The sequence below is a fragment of the Acipenser ruthenus genome, chromosome 21 (genome assembly GCF_902713425.1).
Source record: "Acipenser ruthenus chromosome 21, fAciRut3.2 maternal haplotype, whole genome shotgun sequence".
NCBI classification, from domain to species: domain Eukaryota; kingdom Metazoa; phylum Chordata; class Actinopteri; order Acipenseriformes; family Acipenseridae; genus Acipenser; species Acipenser ruthenus.
The window spans coordinates 155,856-182,281 of record NC_081209.1 but is presented as its reverse complement, the minus strand read 5'-3'; the positions used below and the strand labels follow the sequence as shown (position 1 = coordinate 182,281).

The 26,426-nt window shown below is 41.2% G+C and overlaps 1 protein-coding gene across 1 annotated transcript in view; it reads right to left on the bottom strand.

The window, feature by feature from the left end:
- LOC131699002 (E3 ubiquitin-protein ligase znrf3-like) overlaps positions 1-24,205 on the bottom strand; it is a 67,488-nt gene extending 43,283 nt beyond the window's left edge. Inside the window, exon 1 of the mRNA XM_058994114.1 lies at positions 23,567-24,205. Within this exon, the coding sequence (XP_058850097.1) occupies positions 23,567-23,797 (231 nt within the window). The 5' untranslated portion in view covers positions 23,798-24,205. The remainder of the gene's footprint in view (positions 1-23,566) is intronic.
- Between the last annotated feature and the right edge of the window lie 2,221 nt (positions 24,206-26,426).

Sequence of the window (26,426 nt, the reverse complement as noted above, 5' to 3'; positions counted from 1 at the left end):
ATCATTCAAGACTGGGACAGATACAGGCTTTGCACACAAGACCCGAGCCCTTTTCGTCTTTAAGGAAAGCTGGCCTCCGACTGCCCGGAGCTGAATGTGAGCTGGCAGTCTGATTACCACAGAGCTCAGGTTTCACAGCTCCCACGCTTGTTTTCTTTAGGAAACACTAACTGGTGCTGGTGTTGCAGAGGAAGAAACATTCACCTGCCTCACTTCCTGTCTGCCCTACTAAGGTCACGCCGCTGCACTTCTTTAAGAAGTGGTGAGCTGCAATGGCAGGACACAATGTCTGCTGGAAAGCACAGCGTTTCACATTTTACAATCCTCTTTCTTCAGGAAAATAATATTGACTGTTTTTCCTTTAACCCTTTCAGGTGACCATTTTCCTCTTTAGCTGCTTAAAAAATCACATCAAAAATCATGCCTTCTAGGCCGATCGTCACGGTTTCCAGTGTTACAAGTTCTCATGTCTTCAGCTAACCTACATGACACATTTCAGCAATTTATATCATACGGTTTTTACAGCACCGGCTCCACATTGACTACTAAAGATGCATCAGTGTATCTTCCTTCCAGCTGCTCTCCCTCCTGCTCGCCTGTCATTTTGACATGGTATCTGTGACAGAACGAGGCTGATCCAAGCACAGCTCCAGCTGACAGAGTATAAACATCACTCAGAGCCAGCGCTACAGCGGCTCACCCCACCTGCAGCACTATTAAAACTGAGCTTGACCTTTGTCTATTATTCTATTAAATAAAAAACTCACATATTCAGACACCGCCATCCTTGCAACAAACAGCATAATGCCATATTTGCATACTATTCCCAAAAAGAGCTAAAAAGCTTCAGACCAATAACCTAGGCTCTTCCACAGTATGCAGTGCATTCATGTTTCTTGCTAGTTATAGATTTGGTTTTGGTTTTAGCACAGAGCTACATGCGTTGTGATTTTGACCCTGTGTGTTTGTGTGCGCATGTGTTATGTAAACTGCAGGAAGTATTCCTAATGGATTCACATTCATTCCATAAAATACAACAGTGTGTGATTAAGAGAATATGAAACTATATGCAAAGCCAATATAAATATAAGCAGTCCGGGGGGGAACTCAATATGAAGAAAATGTGTGTGTAATGAGGTTCCAGTCCCTAGATCCTTGTGGCAGCTTTGAGACGATGCTACAGTAACACTTTCGAGATGTGAAGTCTAAATGTCAGTAGAAGCTGCATCATCCTCTGTAGGGACTGCACTACATTTCTCAGTCCCCATTGCCTTGTTAAAACCTAGAAGGTCAAGCAGGGTTTGCAATGGAAGATTACAGCAGGGAATCCAGTTTGACTTGTGTTGTTTACAAAGTGTTAGCTAGCTTGGGAGAATCTAGACTAAAACTGATCCACCCTAAATTCAAGTGAAACACTGTTTTACAAGCAAATACATTACACAAAGCTTTGAATCAGAAAATTAAACTGCACGCTCAGAAGAATGCAGTTATTGAAAATAGTAAAGTTCTGCTAGGATGCAATATTGCAATTGTAAAGCAACAGAAAAAATATAGCATTAAACAATAATGTGAAAAATACAGAACAGCATGAAGCGATTGGAGTATGAGAGCCCGGCCCATCTACAGAGCTGTTCCAGCGTTCCTCGTATCCGTCGCGTTTCTGGAGAATACTGCTTCTCAGCAATGGTGGTCCAAGGGGACCCAATTCATCCACAGACTAATCAGAGCCTGCTGCAACACACTGCACGGGGAAACCTCCTTCCACAGCTCATCCAAGACAAAACCCTCGACGGCATTATCACGAAAACAGGGGGCTCCAATTTCACTAAGGATATTGAAGAGGAAATGGGAATGGGAATAAACAGAGCAAAGCGATGGAATTCCAGACAGAGGCAGCAGGGAAGAGGGGCACGGGTTCTATTCCTTCAGGGAGAACCTTGGACAACACGACCAGGAACTCCGGAAACTGTGTGGAAGTACTTCAAAACTGGAAGTGCTGTTACTCAGATCCAGAGGAAAACAATCAAATAAAAATACTGCTGTGAATACACAGAGCAACCCTTAACAATGAATGAAGTAAGAGCCAATATACTGGACGACGCTGTGTGCCCATGCTACATTCTGTCACTAGCAAAATCCTCGCCAGGGATTTCAATTTGAACTTTTTCCTCCCAGAATTAGCAGGTAATAGAGTTTTTCTTCAAAGCTAAGCAGTTAAGCCAATGCCATGACCATCTTCAAAAGCAAAAAAAGATCCCATCTATCGACCAGGTTAAGTTGCAGCGCCCAGCAGAGCCTGCCCTCTGCTCCCGGATTGGCCAGCCCTGATCTTACCCAGCAGCCACTTGTTCTAAAGCAGGCCTCTGATGCTTCAAGGGATCTACAGGGTTAAATGTTTCTTTTGTGCTTGGCACAGCAGGGCTCTACATTTAGATTTTTTACTGCTGGCCCCTTGGGCCACTGAGGTAGTGTTTTTATTGGCCTGGATACAATTTTAACTGGCCCAATAATAAGTACAAAACTGTAAGCTAATAGCAGAGTAATGTATTAGGTTGTGTGTTAGCGCCATTCAAAAATAAAACAAACAAACAAACAAACAAACAAACAAACAAACAAACAAACAATCTTATGGATTATTTGTTTAGCCATTCTGATTATGTGTATACTATATGTTTAATGTTTAATTTTTAAACTATTAATGTGTTATTTTATATAATGTTATTTCTGGCAAAAAAACCCCAAAACAAAACAAAACAAAAAAACAACACCTTGCTGTTTTTCCACTGTGGAAACCTGGTAACCCTAAACTACATGGATAGGGCAAGAAACTGAAGTTCTGGTAGAAATTTTGGTCAGACACCAAAATCTTGCAAAACTCACAAAATAATAAAATATATTTAATCTTTTCTCGTATTACTTTGTTTAATGCACACATTAGAAGAACCGTGCAGAATTGCGTAAACTGCATTCTCCTGCTGTAGGCATTCAAGAAATGTATTCATTAAATTAGTGAAATGCTCCAGCAGAGCTTTCTTCTACAGCAATATGCAAGAATCTAAAACACGCAAAAACCGGAGCAATACATCAATAGCTGCCATCTTTCAATATGCCTGCAGGATATTGTAAACATCTGGTTCACACACCATAAGAACGAGCCGAGTGCACTTGCAAACTGCATTGTGAACACAAACTGACTCAGTCCTGAAAAAACCCGAAAGGTGGGGGGAAAAACTTTCGCTCGCATGCATATTCTTTGGGAGGAATGTTTTTAAAATTGAGTTGGTAAATTATTTTTAGTTTTTTTTAAGCTTTTTGGCACACTGACCCATTTTCCTGCGTTCATGAAACGGAAGCCATGTGCACTGTACTATTTACACATTATACAGTTAAAAAATGTTACTGGCCCAGCTGGGCCTGTGGTGCTTCATAACTATAATAAACTGCGATCCCTAGCAGCCCCGGGCCGTGGGGCCATGGTTAATGTCAAACCCGTCGCAGGAAAGACGTTTGTGTGCCAAACCTGACATTATTCTTTATTTATTATGCAACCACTGAGACAAATTAAAAGATCATTTTCATAAATCGAACTTCCAGATCTGTACGTACAGAAACAGGTAGCAGTAAAGACTCTGGATTCCAAATTCGCTGTTTTTGGGAGGTACACCGTAGAGATAAAAAGACTCGCGCAACAGCTTTATTCACACACACCAACCCTGCACTACACCTCTCGTGCATGTTACATCACACTATATGTGTGCTCTCCATCTGTATAAATGTACAGTACACTTATCCTGGGGTTTGGTTTGGTTTTACACAGTAATTCAGCTCATGAGATCACTTGCAGTTCAAATTTAAATCCTTCCCTCTCGTCCACTCAAGGAAATCAAAGCTATTGGAAAGCGAGGAGATAATAGCTTGCGGCCAAATCACTTTGGCCATCTAAAATGACCAGATACAAAACAAGCAGATGTCAACTCACTATTCTTCCAATGGGACTCAATCAATCCCAGCTAATGCCAGAAAACATTATTACAAAATGAGTTGCCAACAACTACAGTACAGTATGGACAAGTCAAAGCTTACAATGACTTTGTTCAGTATTTCACCTGAATACGCTTTCAGCACACCGCGCCTTAATCCTGATTGGAATGAAAACAAATTTATAGTTTACTTAAGAAATTCTTCGTTGCTAAAGATAAGGGACCCGCAGTGTTAATTCATTCAAAACACATTTTTCAGAACAAATTATTACAATACTACTTAAAAAGTAGCAACAGCTACAGTTTAATGCATTAAGCCTCCAATAAATCTTAAATCAGGAGACAAAACAGTACTCCTAAAGTCAGGGATGGAAAATAGCTTTTCATAACCATTTAAAATGCGTGCTCATTTCTTTTAAACCCTGAACAGATGTATTGAATGCAGCCAGAAGATCTGACCTGTGTGAATCCTAGTGAATATTTAGCATAGTGTGCGTGTCCTCCTAATCAAGATTGTATTTAGCATGACAGTGAACAGAGAAAGAGAGGACATGGAATTAAAAACAGGTTAATAAAAATCAGAGATTTGAACCAGTCAACCACCCTGCGGCACTACTGATTATCACGACTCTCAGTAAACTGCATTAACCGAGGACAAGCCTGATGGAAAACGTCATTGAACTGCAGTCACTCCTGCACCCCACAATGTACCCGGGAGGTCGGAATTACTGAGGCACGATTCCCTTCAGAGACAAAAAGTAAAGCCCTCTTTCCTAAAAGGGCAAAACCTGGATTAGAATAGCAATGAGCGCCTCACAAAGCGCATGACTCATCAGTGTTTACCCACCGGTCGGGAGTTTAGTTTGCTGTGCCCAGCAATAGAGTGGGCCATTAATCTCCTATCTGCAGGGACTGGGGCTTGCACAGCTGGAAATGCAGGAGACTGAATCCCATTATAACGCTGTACAATGCATATGTAGAAACACTAATAACAGATTCCACCCAAACACAGAACACAACGTGCAAACTATTATTATATTGATTTCAACATAGTCGTCATCACTACCATCGATGCTGCCGTCAGGTCAGGTGTTCGAACCGACTGAAATATGTTCTACTGTTACAAAGGGAGTCTTTCAAGGAGACACACTGCATTGGCAGGAATCCCACAACTGCTAAAAGTACTAAATAATGAACGTGTAATCATGTAAAGGAAATGTCAGGTCTATGTGAATATCAGCAAATACTGTTCCAGCTATTTTCTGGGTTTACAATGCTGACCCCCCCCATTTCCCAGCTCTCATGTCTCACCTCAACCCACAAAGTCACTTACAATACAGTGAGGTGAACACAGCAAAGAAAACAATCAAAAAACACTGCATTCTTTCTACAAGCTCATGGTTTTGACACTAGTAAGGATGACATTCTTTGGTCCATCTGCAGCTGACTTTGTTCACCCCTTCCCTTCTCCCTGTACCCTGCAGCACTCTCCTAACCACAGCCAGAAAACCAGAGGTCAGGAGTAAAACCACAGCTATTCCCGGCAGGACTGTCGTCAGCGCTCAGGGAAACTGCCGATCAGGGTTATATTCCAGCAGCTAATTAGAGAGCTGAGCAGCGGAGCACAGCAAAGCAGCCCAGGTCAGAGGAAATGGTTCCACATCTGTAAGCAACATTTCTGGATGCAATGCAGCTCGAAACCTTGATAGAAAGAACGTTGAGATGGTGGGAACTGAAATTGTGCCTCTTTCTTGACTGGACGTCCTGTGAACCAACCAAGTTAGAAATAGAAAGTATTATCCAAAACGGCATACAGAAATGCATTCATATTATTGTTTAGGGACATGATGGCTACAGATATCATAGAATATTACAATATTATATATATATATATATATATATATATATATGAGGATTATGCATTGTCTCTACTGTTCTGTTATTATTTCAAGGCGTATGTGCTCTTATCTGAGATGGCATGTCACAGGTATTAACATCACAAATGATATGCAAGGACTTTATATTGCTATAATACAGAATAATGTTCAGAAACTGCATTCAAGTCAAGCCATGCATCTCCCTTCTTCATGGAGACATCTCCGATTCATTTTTATAAACCTTCCGAAAATAGATGAAATAATAAATGTACAAAGCGGATTATACAAAGTGTATGTGTCACTGCCATTGGTGGCAAATCAGATAAAGCTCAACTGCAGCATCACATATTCAGTAAAACTAAAAGCTTTCGTTATGAAAGGAGACTTCAGTTATTTTGACGAGGCCCGTCTCTGCACACTGGTGTACACTTGGGTGGCTGTGTTACTTCTTAAAACACCAACATATACCTGTTGGGTTCAATTGGTTTCCTCATTTATATTCCAAAATGTGAAACTTTGCTTACTAGTTGTAAGTGTTCAAGGTAAAACACTGTTGTGTTACAATCCCAAATGTTCTCCCTACTTAAATAATAATACATTTAAAAAAGCCACACACATTTAATGAATGCATGACCTTTTCCTAAAGAGCCCACAGCTGTGTCCAAGTGCAACAGCTGGGAAGACAGCGAATCAAAGCCCAGTCCGCAATGCATCTCCCTGCAGTGATCAAACACGAGATGAGGAGCTGGGAACTCCATTCCGGGCCTGCCAGCAACCGGCAAACACTCGACTCATCCATAACGCGGGAAGAGAAAGAGACTGCAGGCAGACAGCCAGGGCTACTGGACAAAAGGGCCTGGTTGCCGGGGTGAGGGAGAGACACGGCAGCAACAATGTCCACATCAAGCGGCTGGCCGCTGGCAGAGCCCAGTGGAGGTGCAGTTTCATTGCGCCTGGGGTCATAAAGTGGACAATGAAAGGAGCTGGCAGGCAGCTGGCCAGTAGAACGTGAAGTCTTTGAATTGTGAGATAAAAGCAGGAAGGAAGACAGGCGACCAACCCCCCTTCCCCCTCTTCCCTCAATGTAGCACAGCCTTAACCCCCAACCAAAAAGAAAGAAATCAAGAAACACTGTTCCCGGGACACAGACGACTGCAGCTACTGTTCAACCGCAAAGCACACCAGAGGGAAACAATTCCTGATTCATCCACGCTCTGTCAACGGGAAGATAAAAGTGAGAAAGGTGCTGCTGGCCTGGGGTACAGGGGGACAGGGCTGGGGTACAGGGGGACAGGGCTGGGGTACGAGTGCTGCTTGTTCAGCTTTCAGTCCTGCTTGAAGCAATTGCCCCCGTAATCTTAAATAGTGGCAGCGATACAGCAAAAACATTACAATAACAATTAAATACATTAAAATAAGATGTAAAATAAACACTTCACAACAGCAAAAAAACAAACAAAAGCGAATCAAAACATTTTAAACAGTGTCAAATAAATCAGACTTCGAAAAGAAACCCTGCCCAGAGGGTCTCGCCCTGCTGCTTCGAGCCTCTACAAGTTCTTTAATGGGTCGTTTGAGATGCATGTTACATTTGGCCAGCCTCGGGCCCAGCACTCTCTACAGTATAAGGCAGGCAGGCAGGTTTTATGACACGATCGGAATGGATTCCAGGCAATTTATTAAATCAGCTTCCATCTCCCAGGCCTCTTTTGGTTGTCATACATCTGAATTAGAGTCAGAGAAAAAAAAAAAAATCAAAGGCTCCATCTCTGTTGTTTAGTTAGCAACATCCATAAATCAGCTCTAGCAGAGAATGCCCTCCCACTGTGTTGGGTCAGCTTAGCTGAACTGCATGAAAAAGGGTTATTTCAATGTGAGGCTTCATCAGTGACCTAGCCCAGTCGCAGCACTGGGGAATCAAGCTTGTTTGTCAGGCAGTTATGATGAATCCCAAAATGTGCTACCCAATGAAGGCCAAAGTAATAACTGAGTACAACAAAACGACAAAATAAAAGCTGCTGGGCTCTGGAGAGCACTGAACATCAAAAACGACTTTTCAAATCAAACAAGGCGATTTTAAATTGTGACTGTCCGAAGCTTTAGGGTTCTTGTTTACTGTACTTCACTTCCTTGAATGTGGGGTTTAACTCGCTATCTACTGCTGTCAGTAGAAGCTCAAGCAGATTTCAAGGACAAGTCTGCAGAATAGGGTTCGATACAGCTTTATTATCTTGTGTTCCTTCTTGTAGGTGGGACTGCAGCAACAAGTGGTCAGCACTCAGCACTCAACACCACAAACCTTTAGTCAATGTAGTGACCTACACAACTACAGCATTTCTGGAGTTGACAGAACCCTTTTACAAAACACACACTTTTAAAATTTCCACGACCACTAATAAAATCATTCAGAATTCAGTATATTTGCTATGAAATGTGACACAAGACTAATTATTAAATACGCTCATGGCACCCTAGAGTTCCTAAGCAAACAAAACCAATGGATGAATGGTAGCACAGACAGAAATTTTAATTGGTGTGGAAATAATTCCATTACCTTGTATAGTATTCTATAAAAGACAGATTTGTTCTTTCGATAGAAGCCCACTACCCACTAGACTGAGAGCTGGTGTAACAAGAAGGGTTCTGTGCTGCTGACAACGTGTAGGCCTTTAGGAAGTGAATCACTTTACAAAGCACAGTATTAGGCACTTGACTACGAAGTGAATCATAAGAAGTGAAATTAAGAAAGGACTGTTGATAAGAGTCAATGGCCAGTTAGTAAACATTCCAGGCTCTGGCACAAAACAAAACTGGTACTCAATTAGACACCCTTCATGGCTTACAATCTCAGGATGTGTCTTATTGAGCCAGCATCAAAACCTGGAGTGACTCAACAGCTAAGGGTTACACCCCAGATAGACGATCTATATAGAGCTGAAGAATCCACAGATAACCACTCGACGTGCTGCCAGAGAAACGTTTCACCACCTGCAGAACTAAAGGAAATATTTATGTTTAATCAGGGCTCGCTTACTGCTGTCACCCTGCAACAAACCAAACAAAAACCAGGGACAATTATTAAAAAACACACGTTAAAATGAATATTGACTTCAAATCAATTAGCTCGACATAACAAGGAAAGAAATGCCTTCATTTGCATAGTCATTTGCATTTCAACCAGACAAAATGAACTTCAAAACACTTGCACAAACCATTTGCATGTAATGAGGAGGAAAAAAAACACATTTTGGCAAGCAACCTAAAAGCTTTCATTAACCTGTAGCTCAGAACCTAGAGATGCTTTCATAATTAACAGGTGCTTAACGTTTTAACAAGCTGGCCTAGAAAACCCTGCAAGAATGTCAAATATTAGCAGCACCACTTCATTTTCAGTCATGGAGAGAAAAATAAAAAAGGCCAGTGCACATTTTAATCTGCAGGACAGGTCTCTATATTAAACAGCATTGTGTGTTAGGAAGAAGAAAGACGACCCAAAATTCAGAGTAAGAAAACATGTTCCATGCAAACACATTATTCTAGAAAGGGTTTTTATGTAGCTCAACAGCCCCTAGAATATAAGCAAAAGAAAAGGTTTAAATATTTAAAGCATGTGAGGTATAGCAGAAAATATGTCCTGCTTCCACACATAGACTCCACCCAACAGTCTGTGCATAGTGTATGTAATGCTAGCTCTGGGGGGGAAAAGGCAAACTTTTTTATTGCCTTGCTACATTAAAAGAAACATTCCTTACAAAAAGGATCCCAACAACTCCATGTAGAGGAATCCCCACAAACCACAACTACAGCTCCCTGCTATTTCTAAATACATTTCAAGGCAGTCCCAGTCAACTCTACTCCCACCACCACCCCTCATCAAACTGGACCTTCAGTTCAGACTGCCCAGGACAAAGAGGAGAGTGTACACCAAGCTATCCAAAGCATCCCTCCAATCAGATCTGTGCAGGAGATCTCATTCTGGCTTTTGTATTCATTCCCTGTCTCTGCTTATCTCACATCTTTACTTCACTGCACCCCCTGTCTATTCCCTTCACTTTTTATAAATATGTGGGGGGGCAGCCTTTGTTTTTCCTCCCACACAAGCCAAGCCCGAGTCCGTTGCCTCCGATCATGCAGAATGCAGGCACCGCACTGGGCTGCAGTTGGCGCCCCTCTTTGCTTTGCTTTGTTTTGCTGGGCGAGGATGGGGCCCTTTGATGTGCCAAAGACTGCATGCTCTGCTGCAAATACCCTGCCCGTGATAGCATCAGTCTCAGGGCTCAGGGCATGTGTGCAGGGCTCCCATAAAGGGAATGCAGATAAGAGCAAATACAAACTGTGATGAGGAACACAGCTTGCCAGACAGCAACTCTTAATGCTGCAGCTCCGGAGGAGACAAGGGGTTTGCTCCCTCCAAGAGATCAAGCTTAAAAGGTTTGAGCTGAGAAGCAAAATGATGCTAACCAGCAGACTGCAAGAGAAAAGCATATAAAAAATGTATATGATAGACTGAACTATATGCCACAGGTGCTTATCACTACAATAAAAGCTCTTCACAACTGATAACTGCATGGTTTTCAAGATTTACACGCCATTTTGTGTAAGTTTGTAACTATGCAGCCTTATCTATACGTACACATTGCAACCAAATGATGCAGTGTTATAGACCCATAATTATAATGATGCAGTGTTATAGACCCATAATTATAATGATGCAGTGTTATATACCCATAATTATAATGATGCAGTGTTATACATCCATAATTATAATGATGCAGTGCTATATATCCATTATTATCAACCTAGTCCATCCTTAAAGATATGGACATGTATAGCATGCTTATCTGCTGGACATATTTTTAAAGCATAAATATTTAAAACAAACAACAAAAAAAAGAAACAAACAAGGAAAGACGGTATAGTTTGTCACTAAACGCAGCTCTACAGGAAACAGCGGCATCTCTTCGTAGAATAAAACAAAAGATTGCCTCATTATGTCATCATGTAACTATTTTGTAAACATAAAAAGGGTTAACCAAAAAACCAGCCTTCTGCAATTCTGTAAAGGAAATGAGCTGGTAAACCATGTGAACTCAATCATCCTCCTCCAGCTACAATTAAACACAGAGCTTCAGCTCCTCAAACATTGCTATCACCGCCTTCCTCTTCAGAACTACAGGGGAAAGCCTTTACTTGCGTTTTACACTTTACATTTCACTGTTTCTGATATCATTTCTATACCGATTGTATTACATACACCATACAGTGAAACATTCAGCGATACCATTATTTTTTTTAAATGGAGGGCTTGAGTGGCACAAAACCATTACAAATAAAATAATAAAACAAAAAGCTCACCCTGAAGAAGCATTTCGCAATGATGACAATGATGTTTCTAAAGTATACGAGCTCACATTATATTCACACTCACAGACCGGTATATACATTGTGACAATGATTCTTCTAAAGTATACGCACTCACATTATATTCACAAAGTGTCTCCCTGCGGTGCGGAGCGCCCCAGTTTAAACTTTCCAGAGGCACACAGATCAGATTGCACTGTTTTTGGGGTCCTGATGAGTGAATTCATGACTGTATCCACAGCTAGCACTATGAAGCAGGCTCTCTGTTACCTGGCCGGCAGACGTGTCCCTTCTGGGTAAAGTAGACAGCAGCTTTCTTCAAAGCAAAACCATACCTAAAGCCAATTTTACATCATCCAAAAGGGACTTTTTCCCCCCATCTTTTTGCTGAGCTTTGTCACCAGCACATATTGTAAAGCCTTGCTGTAGCTACTGAAGATGTTATCGGTTCACAGATGCACTGGATCTACTGCTGAGACAAGACCAGTCCCCAACCCAGACAAATACAAACATCAGAATGCAAATAGATTTACTATGAGGTGAGAGGAGACCTGAAAGAAAGAAGCACACCTACCTGAGGCACTTGTATAACAAGACACCCAAAAACTAAATGCTTTCCAATGGAACATGCTGTACACAAACAAGCACCGGCAGTAAGACAGTATGTATAGCAGTGCCGGGTCTACCTTTAAACAAGCACCCGCAGTAAGACAGTATGTATAGCAGTGCCGAGTCTACCTTTAAACAAACACCCGCAGTAAGACAGTATGTATAGCAGTGCCAGGTCTACCTTTAAACAAGCACCCGCAGTAAGACAGTATGTATAGCAGTGCCGGGTCTACCTTTAAACAAGCACCCGCAGTAAGACAGTATGTATAGCAGTGCCGAGTCTACCTTTAAACAAGCACCCGCAGTAAGACAGTATGTATAGCAGTGCCGAGTCTACCTTTAAACAAGCACCCGCAGTAAGACAGTATGTATAGCAGTGCAGCGTCTACCTTTAAACAAGCACCCGCAGTAAGACAGTATGTATAGCAGTGCAGCGTCTACCTTTAAACAAGCACCCGCAGTAAGACAGTATGTATAGCAGTGCCGGGTCTACCTTTAAACAAGCACCTGCAGTAAGACAGTATGTATAGCAGTGCAGCGTCTACCTTTAAACAAGCACCCGCAGTAAGACAGTATGTATAGCAGTGCCGGGTCTACCTTTAAACAAGCACCCGCAGTAAGACAGTATGTATAGCAGTGCCGAGTCTACCTTTAAACAAGCACCCGCAGTAAGACAGTATGTATAGCAGTGCCGAGTCTACCTTTAAACAAGCACCCGCAGTAAGACAGTATGTATAGCAGTGCCGCGTCTACCTTTAAACAAGCACCCGCAGTAAGACAGTATGTATAGCAGTGCAGCGTCTACCTTTAAACAAGCACCCGCAGTAAGACAGTATGTATAGCAGTGCCGGGTTTACCTTTAAACAAGCACCCGCAGTAAGACAGTATGTATAGCAGTGCAGCGTCTACCTTTAAACAAGCACCCGCAGTAAGACAGTATGTATAGCAGTGCCGAGTCTACCTTTAAACAAGCACCGGCAGTAAGACAGTATGTATAGCAGTGCCGGGTCTACCTTTAAACAAGCACCCGCAGTAAGACAGTATGTATAGCAGTGCCGAGTCTACCTTTAAACAAGCACCCGCAGTAAGACAGTATGTATAGCAGTGCCGAGTCTACCTTTAAACAAGCACCCGCAGTAAGACAGTATGTATAGCAGTGCCGGGTTTACCTTTAAACAAGCACCCGCAGTAAGACAGTATGTATAGCAGTGCAGCGTCTACCTTTAAACAAGCACCCGCAGTAAGACAGTATGTATAGCAGTGCCGTGTCTACCTTTAAACAAGCACCGGCAGTAAGACAGTATGTATAGCAGTGCCGGGTCTACCTTTAAACAAGCACCCGCAGTAAGACAGTATGTATAGCAGTGCCGGGTTTACCTTTAAACAAGCACCCGCAGTAAGGCAGTATGTATAGCAGTGCAGCGTCTACCTTTAAACAAGCACCCGCAGTAAGACAGTATGTATAGCAGTGCAGCGTCTACCTTTAAACAAGCACCCGCAGTAAGACAGTATGTATAGCAGTGCAGCGTCTACCTTTAAACTGCAGAAAGACAGACACTAAAGCAGCAAAAGCACTGCAAGCAAGCCACTGATCCTCACGGATGTACCTTCATAACTTGAGCAAGAACATGAACAGCCAACTCATTTCCACCAGCTTACAAAGATGTTCAATTTTTAACAAACACAATCACATTATTAGGCTATAGCTACATACAGGATGACAATTTCATTCAAGTTGGATCAGGCCACCGGATCACACAATTTCACACCTTCCTTTGTAATCCGAAGCTCATTCCCAGGGATAACAGAACTCTGCAGGGATTTGACTTGTCTGATTGTTCCTTCAAATCAAGTATAATAATACTAGCAGCCACTGAGCTGAGCAGATGTGTCCCTGCTTGCTGTTACATCTGCATGCTAGCTGTTAAGAAGCGAGACCTATCAAGGATGACTCCTGATGTGTTGCACACACCGGGCGGATTCATTCCTCACAGCTTTGTGCAGGGTTCCAGAAAACAAACAAGCACAAATTTTAACTCCTGGATCAGAGGATGCCTCCAAAGCATTGTCCTTAAATGTACATTCAAAACTGTATGAGCTACATGTGGAAGACTGGAGGGCACAACTTTGAATACAGCCCACACCACGCTGATTACAGTATAATACTGCCGCTTTCCACAAACACTGCCAGACTTTACAATTCTGCGTATTGCCTTTTTGTTTTGCACATTAGTGTATAGCTATTCCAAATGGCCTCAATAACAGTTTTTTCAAGGAAGAAAGGCGGGTGGAGCCTCTCAAAGCATATGAATTGCTGGCATTTACGCCAGCAATGGCTCAGATCTCATCTCTGGGATGAGAAGGCGGCATCCAGGTAACAGAATGTCACAACTATCCTCATGTCACATTTACAGTCATACCACACAGAGGCAAGCCAGATTCCTCATTCTCTAAAGAGTAATCCCCGACTCACTGTGCCTTACTCGACCTGGCATACACAACAGTAATCCTTCCTTCTGAATTCTCACAGCTAAACTTCTGGCACTGAACTTAAAGGTCAGAATATCAAATGCTTCAAAAAGCATAAATTTAAAACTAACCTGAAAATATCAAGACTTAAATATCAGCACCAAACACTATGCAGTGCTTCTGTAAAATGTTAGGCACGTTGATTCAATCTGTCATCATACAGGAAGGCATTCGATTTGAAGACAGATCTTTACTGGCCTTTGCAGATGACTCTCACAATGTGTATTGCTTCTTTGCTTCCATTGTGTGCGCCCCCCCCCCCCTTGCCTTCGGGGTTCCTATGCTCTAGAGTTGGTCGGCAGTTCAGGCATTTACAGAAACGGTGCATTTCGTTTAGTTCTTGTATTGCTAAGTGTGTAGACACACCAATACACATTGGGTACATTACAACAATAAAAGCGCTGGTACAGAGCAGTGCTTATCTGAGTCCTGTATCTGCAGTGCATTCAGCACAGCTACAGTGCAAACAAGAAGCCTGTATAAACTTTATACAGGAGGCAGTCAACTTTCTTCACCTGCTGTATTGTTTGGCGACGCCCACTGTTATTACCCGTCTGTAAAAGCAGCTCCCACCCCCCCATCCCCCCATCCCCCACACAAAAAGAGAGGAACAATTTGTAAACGCGCTGCGAAAGAGAAAAATAATCCATAGTTTAAAAAGGCTTTCTCCACCTACTCAATGCACACCAGCAGCCTTTGTCTAAGCTGTGTTTTTCTTGAAGGATATGATTACATCACCAGCAGTTTGGAGCATTCTGCATCAATCATGCAGTGCTCAAATGTTACTTTGAAGAGCCTCACTGGCTGTGCTTTTCCTTTGATCTGTGCATTGTGGAGCCTCAGGGCCAGGTGATAATATCTACTGATTGTGCACACTGGGGTGGTGCCCTGCGGCAGGATTCCTGCACCCATTCATGCCTGGCCCATCCCTGCCAGCGCATTTAAAACGGGAAGAATTCTGCGGCTCGGGATTAAAGAGAAGGGGGACGCTTGATATGGATTTTTATGTATACTATTATTCTATATAAATGAAGCTTTAGATAGACGAGATGGCTAAATATAATCAATTTGTGATCGACTCAAATAAACCAAAACAAATATAATAATGGGATCGTGAGAAGCATCACTTTTAGAATCCAGTTCAAATCCTCACTCACTTGGCTACAGCTTTAGCACTGTGGGGCACAGAGAACACACCATGAAGAACTCCCAGGCATTAACTTGAAATATCTCAACATTAAAAAGTGTTAGCAATGTGTTCTACTGACTGGCTGCACTTGTCTATAGGCAGAAAAAAAAGAATTTACTGCAGTTTGGTTAGAGTCCTAACCCACTTACTTCTTCAAAATGAATTTACTGCAGTTTGGTTAGAGTCCTAACCCACTTACTTCTTCAAAATGAATTTACTGCAGTTTGGTTAGAGTCTAACCCACTTACTGACATGTTGCATTGTAATAAATCATTGGCATTACTGTTTCCTACACTGATTATACAGTATTAATAACACACACCTTTTTACTGAATGTATTATTATTATTTTTGAAACACCACCCAAAGCAATGATCCACTCAGTATTAAATACTGCAGGTCCAGAGCTCCTGAACCTGTAAATCTGGATGCTACTGCAAAGATCACAACAATTCCTTGTCTCATGGAAAAGTACATCGGTCACATCTGAATTAATCAACACGGCGTGGATTATCGAAGTGCAGAATTATTACGCTTCCTTGACTGAGAAATTGCACTGAAAATTAAGCTGATGAGAAATACCACTCAATATATTGTTAATCTTTACCGCAGCAAGGTTTGTGTAAAGCACAGAGCCTACACTATGCTCAGAAGCACTGATAGGTTTGTGTAAAGCACAGAGCCTACACTATGCTCAGAAGAACTGATAGGTTTGTGTAAAGCACAGAGCTTACACTATGCTCAGAAGAACTGACAGGTTTGTGTAAAGCACAGAGCTTACATTACGCTCAGAAGAACTGATAGGTTTGTGTAAAGCACAGAGCCTACACTATGCTCAGAAGAACTGATAGGTTTGTGTAAAGCACAGAGCTTACATTACGCTCAGAAGAACTGATAGGTTTGTGTAAAGCACAGAGCTTACACTACACTCAGAAACACTGATTGGCACCTCCTGATTAATGCATGCCACCTATTGAGAGATTGCTTCATTGGGAATACAGAGGAGGAGACTATAGTGCCTGAAGGAAAAGGATCTCATTTTCCTAACTGATGACTGATGCATATGAATATGTTGGAAGCTGCTATTCATTTCTATGTCATCACGAGAGAATTAAGCGCAAAGAAGAAGGATACAGCGATTTATCATCCTGCAGCTTTGCGATAACCTGCAGCCTCCTTTAGGAAGCATTAGGAAGAAGCTCTCAGAAAGACTTGGAAACGGACAGGTAATAAAAGCCTCAGTCAGCTGGACTCTGACCCGGTGCTTTTCAGGGCTTGAAATAATATCTCATCCTTTCTGATGGTTGTGGATGTACACTGCACATAAAATGCACACATGTCAACTTCCAGAGCTTCCTAACTGGATAGTCAGGTAACCCTGCAGGCTCCAATCCAGCTTGTGTTATCCAGAGCCCCCTCACTGGTTGGGCCTCACCTAGTTTCAGCCCCATTCTGCTCATCACAGCAACAAGCAGCCCGCATTTTGGACAGCATGTGCCGTTATTCAGCACATTCCAGACCGACACCAATGCATGCCGTCCCCTGACCCTGCTACTGGAAGGCACAGTTATGCCAGAACTTTCTTTAGAACTGGTTTTTATTGGGGGGACGGGGGACTTTTTAATTAACCACGATGAAGGAATGAATCAATGCGGAACATATTAGCATCTCTTTGTAAGCTGTGTGGAACTGTTCTGCAAGCAACACAGTCCCCTCCCTCAATGCTGCTCATAAACCACTTCAATAATAACAATAAGAACAGCAGTCTCTCCAAAGACATAATAAGAACATTTACCATTCGGCCCAGCTAAGCTCATCCAGGTCTTAGCAGCTGATTGATCTCAGAAGACAGAAGACTTAATACTCTGTTCAATGTATATTGTCGAAACATATGTTATTTTCATTATTTTTTTCTTTTCTACTGATTTTACTGTACTTTATAACTGCTTTTATCTGTGATATTCTGTAACAATTGCAAATCACCCTGGATAAGTGTGTCTTCTAAGAAATAAAGAAATAATAAGAAGAAGAAAAATAATAATAATAATAATAATAATAATAATAATAATAATAATAATAAGGTAGCTTCAGGTTAACCGCTACAGCATTTATCTCTTCAAGTCATTAAAAACTTGACATCAATGCACTTTGATTAAAAAATAACATAAAACGCCTGTTTCTTTCATTTCCCGAAGAGGAGGAGCCACACCGCACAGCCAGTGTATGAATCACCAGAAAGGCCCAGCTCCACAATGCTGTGCGTTTAGTCTAGAATCCTGACAATGTTGATCCAGTCCGGAATCCGCAGTTCTCCGTGTTTTGGCTCCAGCCGCAGTGCTGCTGAACATTTCAAAAGAGGAGGATTTTTGTAAAGCATGGCAATGGGTGTAAAGAAGAGGAGTAAACTGGCCAGCTGCCTTTAAAGTAGACTTCACCCCTTCCACAGAGCTCAGCTGAAGATAACATGCTCCCTGTTTTCTTTTACAGAGACAGAATAGGGCCTTTAAAACAAACAGCACTGGGGTTCATTAAAGGAAACGCATTTTCATTACCTGCAGCTCAAGTAGTCTTTTTTCTAGTCTTTTTTTAGTACAGTGTATCAGACTAGGTGTATGTATTGTACATTACTATAAAGAGAATGACCAATGAAGTATGTGAGTATCTCCTTTTACTTGAAGAATTCTACCATAAATATATTGCACTGCAAAAAGCACAGCAGACCCTGAAATACAGCAGCCTGATTCACTCAAAGTGCACCACGCTGCAACACCTCACCCTAAACAACAATACAGTTTGTTCTTCAATATTAGGTACACATGCCGATTTCAAGCCATGGCACTTCAAGGAGGACAAAGTGCACACTGGGCTGTTTAAAAACAAGACTCCTCTGGAGCTGGGTCTGATTTGAAACAGGAGGAGACAGGATAGACTGCACAGTACCAGCTCAGGTTAACAGCTAGAACAGCATGTTCGCAGCTAGTAGTGTTAACTTTGAATTACATTAGCATGCATATATATATATATATATATATATATATATAGTATATAAATAGACCTGCAACATGTGTTCTGCTTTACCATAAGAACACAAGTGCAAGTGAACATTATGGATTAAAGCAATGTTACAGTATCATTAAATAGCCCATCACTACACACTGACCTGGCTGTTGCATCCCTTCCATACTGGGAGGACAGTCTGCAGCTCGTTAAACTTGTATTTAAAACTTGTTTGTGTTTGTTTTACATGAGCGGACACGGCTTGATAATGGCTCAGCCATTCTTGAGTATTTTCAACTGAAAGGAAATGTGATCCATCAAGGTGTAGCGAAGGTCTCCTGAAATCAATTCACCCAACATGGCTCCTACCTTGACAAACACTGTGACTGTGATCTGTAGGAAGCATTTTCAGCCCACAGGATGAGCACATATTATTTTAATCTGACTTGACAACAAATCAATATAAGTCCAAGGAGAAGGGGAGCTGCTCTGGGTTCACATTTGCATGAGGAGAGACCCTTTACTCCAGATTATATCTATCTATCTATCTATCTATATATATATATATATATATATATATATATATATATATATATATATATATATATATATATATATATATATATATATAGATATAGATATAGATATATCTATATATATATATATATATATATATATATATATATATATATATATATATCTATATATATATATATATATATAGATATAGATATAGATATAGATATATGAATAAAAGGCGTGGAGGGAGCTGGAACTGCCTATAAACATCAAAGCTGGTCCTGTTAAATTAAAAACGCTGTCACATATTCTGAAAGTAGCCTCTAGCGCTTCCAGCACCAACATGCGGCTCTTCCAGGAACAAGCGAAAAGAGAAGCCATCGATCGCTCTCCTTTTTAATAAGAGCTAGAAAACAGAGTGGCTGAGTTCTTCTGTTAAAAGGGGTCATGTCTGCGGCTAAATTTACAGGTAAATGCTTGGCAAGAGGCATAAGCTACAGTAAAAAGTATTTTTTTAGGTACTCGTGGTTACTTCAAAGGGAAACGAAAAAGGAAAAACATTCAGGTTTTCAGTCACTGTCTTGGTCTTACTCAGTTGTAAGAAATACATTGTCTTGTAACAGAATGCTTTCCCCAGTTTTCTGAACCTCACAAACAGGCCGCCTCAAGCCGTCACTTTCCCACTTTGACAGCTTTCCTGTTAAAACGAGCAGCTGGCAGGTGATTAACACACCGCTGTCCCCACTCTTCCTAATCGCAAATGACTGAGGCAACACCTAGAAAGTACTGATTCTCACACTTTCACTCACAGTGTTCATCATCGCAGCACAAGCCCTGTTTGTAACAAGCTTGACTTGAAGCACACTGGGTCGTCTTCTTGAGAAGCCAGGTAATACTACAACTTCCACTCTGCTGGCTCCACCACCTGTGAAAACAACTTTTAAAACTGTTCTGCGTTTCATTGTGCTATGGTGGAAAATCCCATTGCAAATGAAACATTATAAAGTGCATCTCAGGGACTTGATTGAGAAACAGAGTTCTTGCACAATCATTCAAATGTAAATGAACAGATCCCTCATATTAAATGGATTAGAAGCATCCCCAGTTTTCTAGGCTACGGTACGGGGACAGCAACGCAGGGATTAGCGTACCAATTTACTATTCATATGTTCACATGGCGCTGCTAATCAATTTCTTGTAATCTGCAATCATTTGCATTTCAAAAGGGGAGCATCAGTTAGATCATTGGCTTAGCAATCACCAAATGCAATTCGCTGAAGAGAAAATTAATGTTAATGCAAGTGCTGCTGGGATATGGTTAGTTTGGGCAGCAGACACTGCAGTAGTATAGAATTATACCCTAATGACTCCAAACAGCTGTTTAAGAACACTAACTAGTTCAGCACTTCGCTGGTGTTTAATATAATATTTTATTACCAGGGGCTAAGCGTCAGCTTTTGAATAAAATGATACCTAAAGCAATCAGGAAAGTCCCGAAAGCTCATGGGGGGATTTCACACAGCTGCTCCGATACTCTCTGAAGTCCACCAATGAAACAGGACTTTCAAGATGGAAACTTTGTTTTGAAATGTGTGAATGAGCAGAGAAGAAGAAGTCACTGATCCCCTCATCCACATGAATACTGCAGAACAGAAAAGAAACTGCATGGATGCACCAAGGAGCTCTCGGAGGACAAACCCGCTGTGCCACATGGCACCAGTGTAATGGGGAGTTGGGTCAGGATAACGTTTCATACAACTCACCAAATGAGACGTGTATCTGAAGCAAACAGCAGAGAAGTACATCAGTGATGTTAAAAGAAAATAGATATCCCCAGTCATTTATGAAGCACAGTTAGAATCAATTAGAGGATTTGCCAAAAAAAAAAAGACTTGTGTACTTGCCAAAATAAGTCATTGCGCTTTCATGTAATGTAAAGGGAGTTGAAAATGAAGTTAATTTATTTATTTTGGCTCCGCTTCCCTCTTCAGTTTTCACACGTGTGCAAAAGGGGAAAGGGGGGGGGGTAAAATTAAAGTCCATTCTTCCCTTTTTCAGGGAACTACGCTAGGCTCTGTACCAGATTCTATGAAAGCTGTCTGGATACAGGTTAAAGAATACAAAGAAATCCACTGATTGATTTCAAGTTAGCAGGATTTCATGCTGTGCTGTGTACACACTCAGAGAAAGAAAGGAATATACAAGGTGTTCAGTGTGCTGCAAGTGTTCTCCAGAACTTCGGTTTGTTTTTACCCAAAGCCATATACATAAGCTATAAGCATGGTTTACCACAACAGTTATCTTTGAATACATTATTAACAACGGTTCCTGGGCATTGAACCACATGCTTCCTTCAACATTTCCAGAAACCTTTCATAACAAAGAGAAGGTATGTGGGCCCAGAGAAAGCCCAAAAGGAACAATATGGTCCCATAAGGAACATCCTGAACTCTCTTTTCTGACACATAACTGCTCAGTCAAAAAAATAAGAGCATTTCTAACAGGGACTTTTGACTATTTAACATTTTACTGACAATATGATAGCTAGGGCTGAGTGTTAAAATTGAGAAAGTCCCTATTTTTCAGCATTGTGTTATGTTTCATCTGGTAAATGGATTGCTGTGAACTTGATTAGAAACAGTGTTCTTGCACCATCTTTTAAATGTCAATTATACTTTGTGTGTTTTTTGTGAGAGTAGGAAATAAAGAAACCCAACCCATAAATATATTATATATTAAGATATATTTTAGTTTTTGCCTGTTGTCTCCTAATTTGCAGTGTCATTTTAGGTCATTTTCACAAGAATGGGTTCACATGACATGCAGAAAAAGCACAGAAAACCAAATGTTGTGAGCACCCCTCAGACTTTTTTTTTCTTTTAAAAGGCAGAGTTAACGACAAGTGCGTGCAGGGTCGTCTTAACCGAGCGTTAGAAAGTGGCTGTGTGAGACTATCCATGAATGCTAACTTCAAACACTAACTCCTGATCAGAGACAAACCGAATGGATTATTTTAACAGATCACATATAAACAGGCTTTCTGGTGTTAAAATAACAAGCTGACCTTGAAAATCCTCAACCCCTAACTAAGCTCTCCCACTTCATGCAGCACACGTTTGCTAGTTAACAATTCAACTTTTATCTTGGAGGCAAATGCTTTTGTGAACGAATTCTCCTCCCGTCGCTCCTTTTAATGATGGCAGACTCACAGTCCCCCCCTCCATTACATTCCCTCTTTCCCCGGATTCAAGCGCAATATTGTAGCGTTGCCTATGTTATCACAGCGTGCATGTATCAGGGGCGGGGGTGAGGGGTGCTATAAACTAAAGGTGCATGTCACACCCAGTACAACAGTAACGCAAAGCGACGGAGTTAAAAGAAAAGCTTTTTTAAAAAAAATCTCTCTTTCGCTTTGATGTTTGAATTAGGATTACTTTGTAACTCGTCTAGACAAACCGGATTTAGTCAAATCCTTTGAAGGCACAACAAGAAGGCCGTTCTAAAAGCACTAAGATGCTTATTAAACTATAGCCCGGGGGGGGGGGGGGGGGGGGTTCATTAATCTTTATCTGATGGCAATTTTCAGAAGACAAATAAAGTGCTTAGAAAAAATATTATCCGACTATAGGCGATATACATTTGAAAAGTAATTGTCACTTAAAACAAATTGCATGTGAAGCTTTACATGAGAATATGATATATGTAGTGCAGATAGTAACCGCTGGTTTTACAACAGGTTGAGAATGTGTGTCAGTGTGTCTGTCAAAGTATTTTAGACGTTTCTAAACAAGCATGCCACATGACAGCTAACACGGATTTTTACTCTTAACACACATCTTGTCTAAGTGTCTTAACGATGAAACACGTTTTCTTGTAAATAAACAATGGGTAAATAAACGATGCGTCTTGATAAAACCAAAAGAAAAGCGAGCTCTAAAAGAAGAAGAAAAAAACTAGATTGTGAAACACAGCGATCTTTTTTTTTTTAACTTTCCGCACCACAGAATGCAGCTCTACCCTGCGGTATGTAACGGAGTTCTCAGTAACCTGGAACCTTCTTGCTGCGATCAACTTCAAATGAAATTAACACCAGTCTTCCAACTTATTATGGACAATAACAATACACGTTTTAAAGTTAAAGGAGGACTCCCGCTCCTGGTACACTGTTTCATTCACACATTTGGCGTCCCTGGAGCTGACCCAAGACATCTCTTTGAATTCATGGCAAACTTCAACAAAACAAACCAAGCTGCAGCCAACTCGCCTACTTGCAATACAAACAAATAGAAAGTTTCAACGTGCATGTTTTATTGTGAATTGAAGTCCACTCAACTCCCCACTACTAGACTTCTACATAGGAGCCATCTTGTGATCACATAAACCATCCTCTCTTCACAACTTCTGCAACTCCGACCCAGCAAAGTTCATGCAGGGCACGATCAAAGGAAACAGACCAGGTACAGCAAGAATCCTGAGTTACACAAACTTTATACACACACCCCTTACCTGCACAATCTCGCCTTCTGCGCTGATAACGGCTCCAGCCTTTGCGAATCGTCCTTGCAAACCAGTCGTGTAAGTCGTATAATCTCCATTGGGACTGGACTCGAACAGCACCACTTCCACAAAAGCAGTATCCTTGGCCAAGACAGTCCCCAAAGAAGTAGCCACGAGAAATACCACCACCGCCACCGAATCCGTTACGCAGTGTACCCCACTCCTCGGTGAAATCATCATCTTGCCGGCTGGATCCGCGCCGATTGGAACATAATTTCCAGTTGTTGTTTTTTTAGGGGAGGGGGGAGGGGGGGGGATAAAGCTCTTGTTTGATTTTACAAAGAAAATCCCCCACAAATAAAGTTGATTGGCTGTTTGCAGTTCTTGTTAGTATGTTGATTGTGCAGCGAGAGAGCTCATCACCGTGGACCGAACGTGTTTATTTCACCATTGCAGCCTTGTCAATTACAAAGCTCTGGGCTCTGCTCTGCGCTCTGCGCTCCCCACTCTCTCTCTCTCTCTCTCTCTCTCTCGCTCTCTCTTTCTCTCTTTCCAGCGCTACAAAGCGGATCTCCTTTGATCTCCCAACACGTGATTTTTTTTTCAAAAGGGTTATCCCCACCCACTGATCTTCCTGCCCCTCCACTCGCCACTCCCAGATCACAGATGCATTCCGCTGTTAAGGAGGGTTGTACAGTTTCAGTTCAGCTGCGGGTAGAAAGACGTCAAATCTGTGTTGCCATGATATTTTTCTATAAATATTTCACAGCTTGAATGACTATTTCCAGCGAGAATGGATTTTCGATTTTTAACGTTATTGTGATCGATAACTACCGATACATTTCATGTTTTGGGTTTGTATTCTGATAAATAATTATACTAAAGCATAATAGCGGTGTACTGTTTAAATCATAATTTGCTATTTTAAACAAATGTTTTTAAATATTTAATAACGATTTTATTATTTAACCTGGGGGGGGGGGGGGGGGGATTTGTGCATTTTTGTTTTGACACGATCTACCTTAAATGTACCGTATCCCTTTACAAAACAATGTAGTCAGTTTCACCAGCAAAACTTTTCAAACCCTGTCCGAAGATTTGCCTTTGCATCGCTTGCGTCTTTTAACTGTCTGCCAAATATATCCAAGGGAGCTCATCTTTAATGAACGAGATCACTTTACCATGGTTACAGTTGCTAAAGCTTAGATGCACAGCCCCAAGATATTTAACGAGCTTCAAAGCATCCCCGATGTATTTAAGAATCTTTCTAAAAAGCGCGCATAAAGACGCAGTGATATTTCAAACTCACAGTCCGATAAGGTAATGTAATCCAACTAAATCATTTTTAGATGAGTTTCACATTTTGAACAGTGTCAGAAACGAGCACAAACTCGCACTTTTGCTGTTGAATGCAGCAGCCAAAATATTCTATTTTGAATACTACTACTACAACTACAACTACTACTACTACTACTACTACTACTACTACTACTACTACTACTACTACTACTAATAATAATAATAATAATAATAATTGCAGCCCTAGATAAGATTTTGTGAGATGCACGCTTCCTGTATGCACTCGATTTAAATACCGGTCCTGTACTGAAATACAGCCTATAGTGTGGCTATAGCGATGGATTAATTGTAAAGAGATTCCTAATGTAACAATATAAATCAATGGGAGCACACGCCTTCGATCTTAAACGCATACAAAGTAGCACCTTCTCTTGATACATTGTGTCGGTAATACAAAATCGTGTCTGCACTTAAAAAAACACGGGTAAAAATTAAACAAAATGTTTAAATAATGACACAAAATAAATACATAATACACAATGTGTGTTACATGTCCGACTAGGCAAAACAAACAAGTGCTGTCTCTAAACAAGAAAAAAACAACACAACGTTTTCTCTCAAATGAAACGTGCTGTGTTAAACTGCTGTATTTGCACTGTTTTGTTACTGGGTCAGAATATTCTAATAAAGTTACGCGTGACTTGCTTTTTTCTGTTTTCTGATTGGTTGGAAGTAGATGGGGCAGTCCTTCATTAGCAAACCCAAGTGTAGAAACTGCACGATATGGTCTCACACTGTTGTCAATTGTTATTATGGACACCTGTGGACACCTGTACCCGAGCTACATGAGCGAGACTACATAGAAAAGCACCATACAATGCCACAGTGTTACCACATGTTGTACTATTACATGTTAATAACACGCAGAGAAATCGTTTGGGCTCCTAGATATACCAGCCCTCACAATATCTTAATAAAGTCCAGCCCTTTACTATACACCACAGTTCACAGTATTGTTGTGTGATTAATACACTTAGTTGTTACATGGTTTCATCACATATGGGTGCAGCATTGGTGAAAGGGGGCTATTTTAAAGATCTGAACAGCACATGTCTTCATACCAGCACACAAGTCTATTGTTTTATAGTAGAGGTTTTCTGTCAGTGGTATGTTGCTGCCCCCCACCCTTGCTAACACCACTAAAGACACTGGAAAGAGGTCTGCACAATAGGTGTATACATGTAGTGTTAGTATTAAACCTGCCACTGTTTCGATCATTAAAGTAGATCATGTGTCCCTGTGTTCTTAGGTACCAAGCAGTGCCTCTTACTGTGAGTGCTGTGAGTTTCTTTGGTCCTGGTACAGTCTGCTTCTGAATCACAGTGCCTGTCTGTTTCTGAAGAACACAGAGGATTGTGTTAGAAAGCAAACACTTCAAACAGCGTGTAATAGGACAGCACATCATAAATAAGACACCATTTATTATTTAATCTGCAACCATTCATTACTAGAACCTTCCCTAGGTTCACATGCATGCTAAATTGTCCAGGATCTTCCATGGTCCCATGAA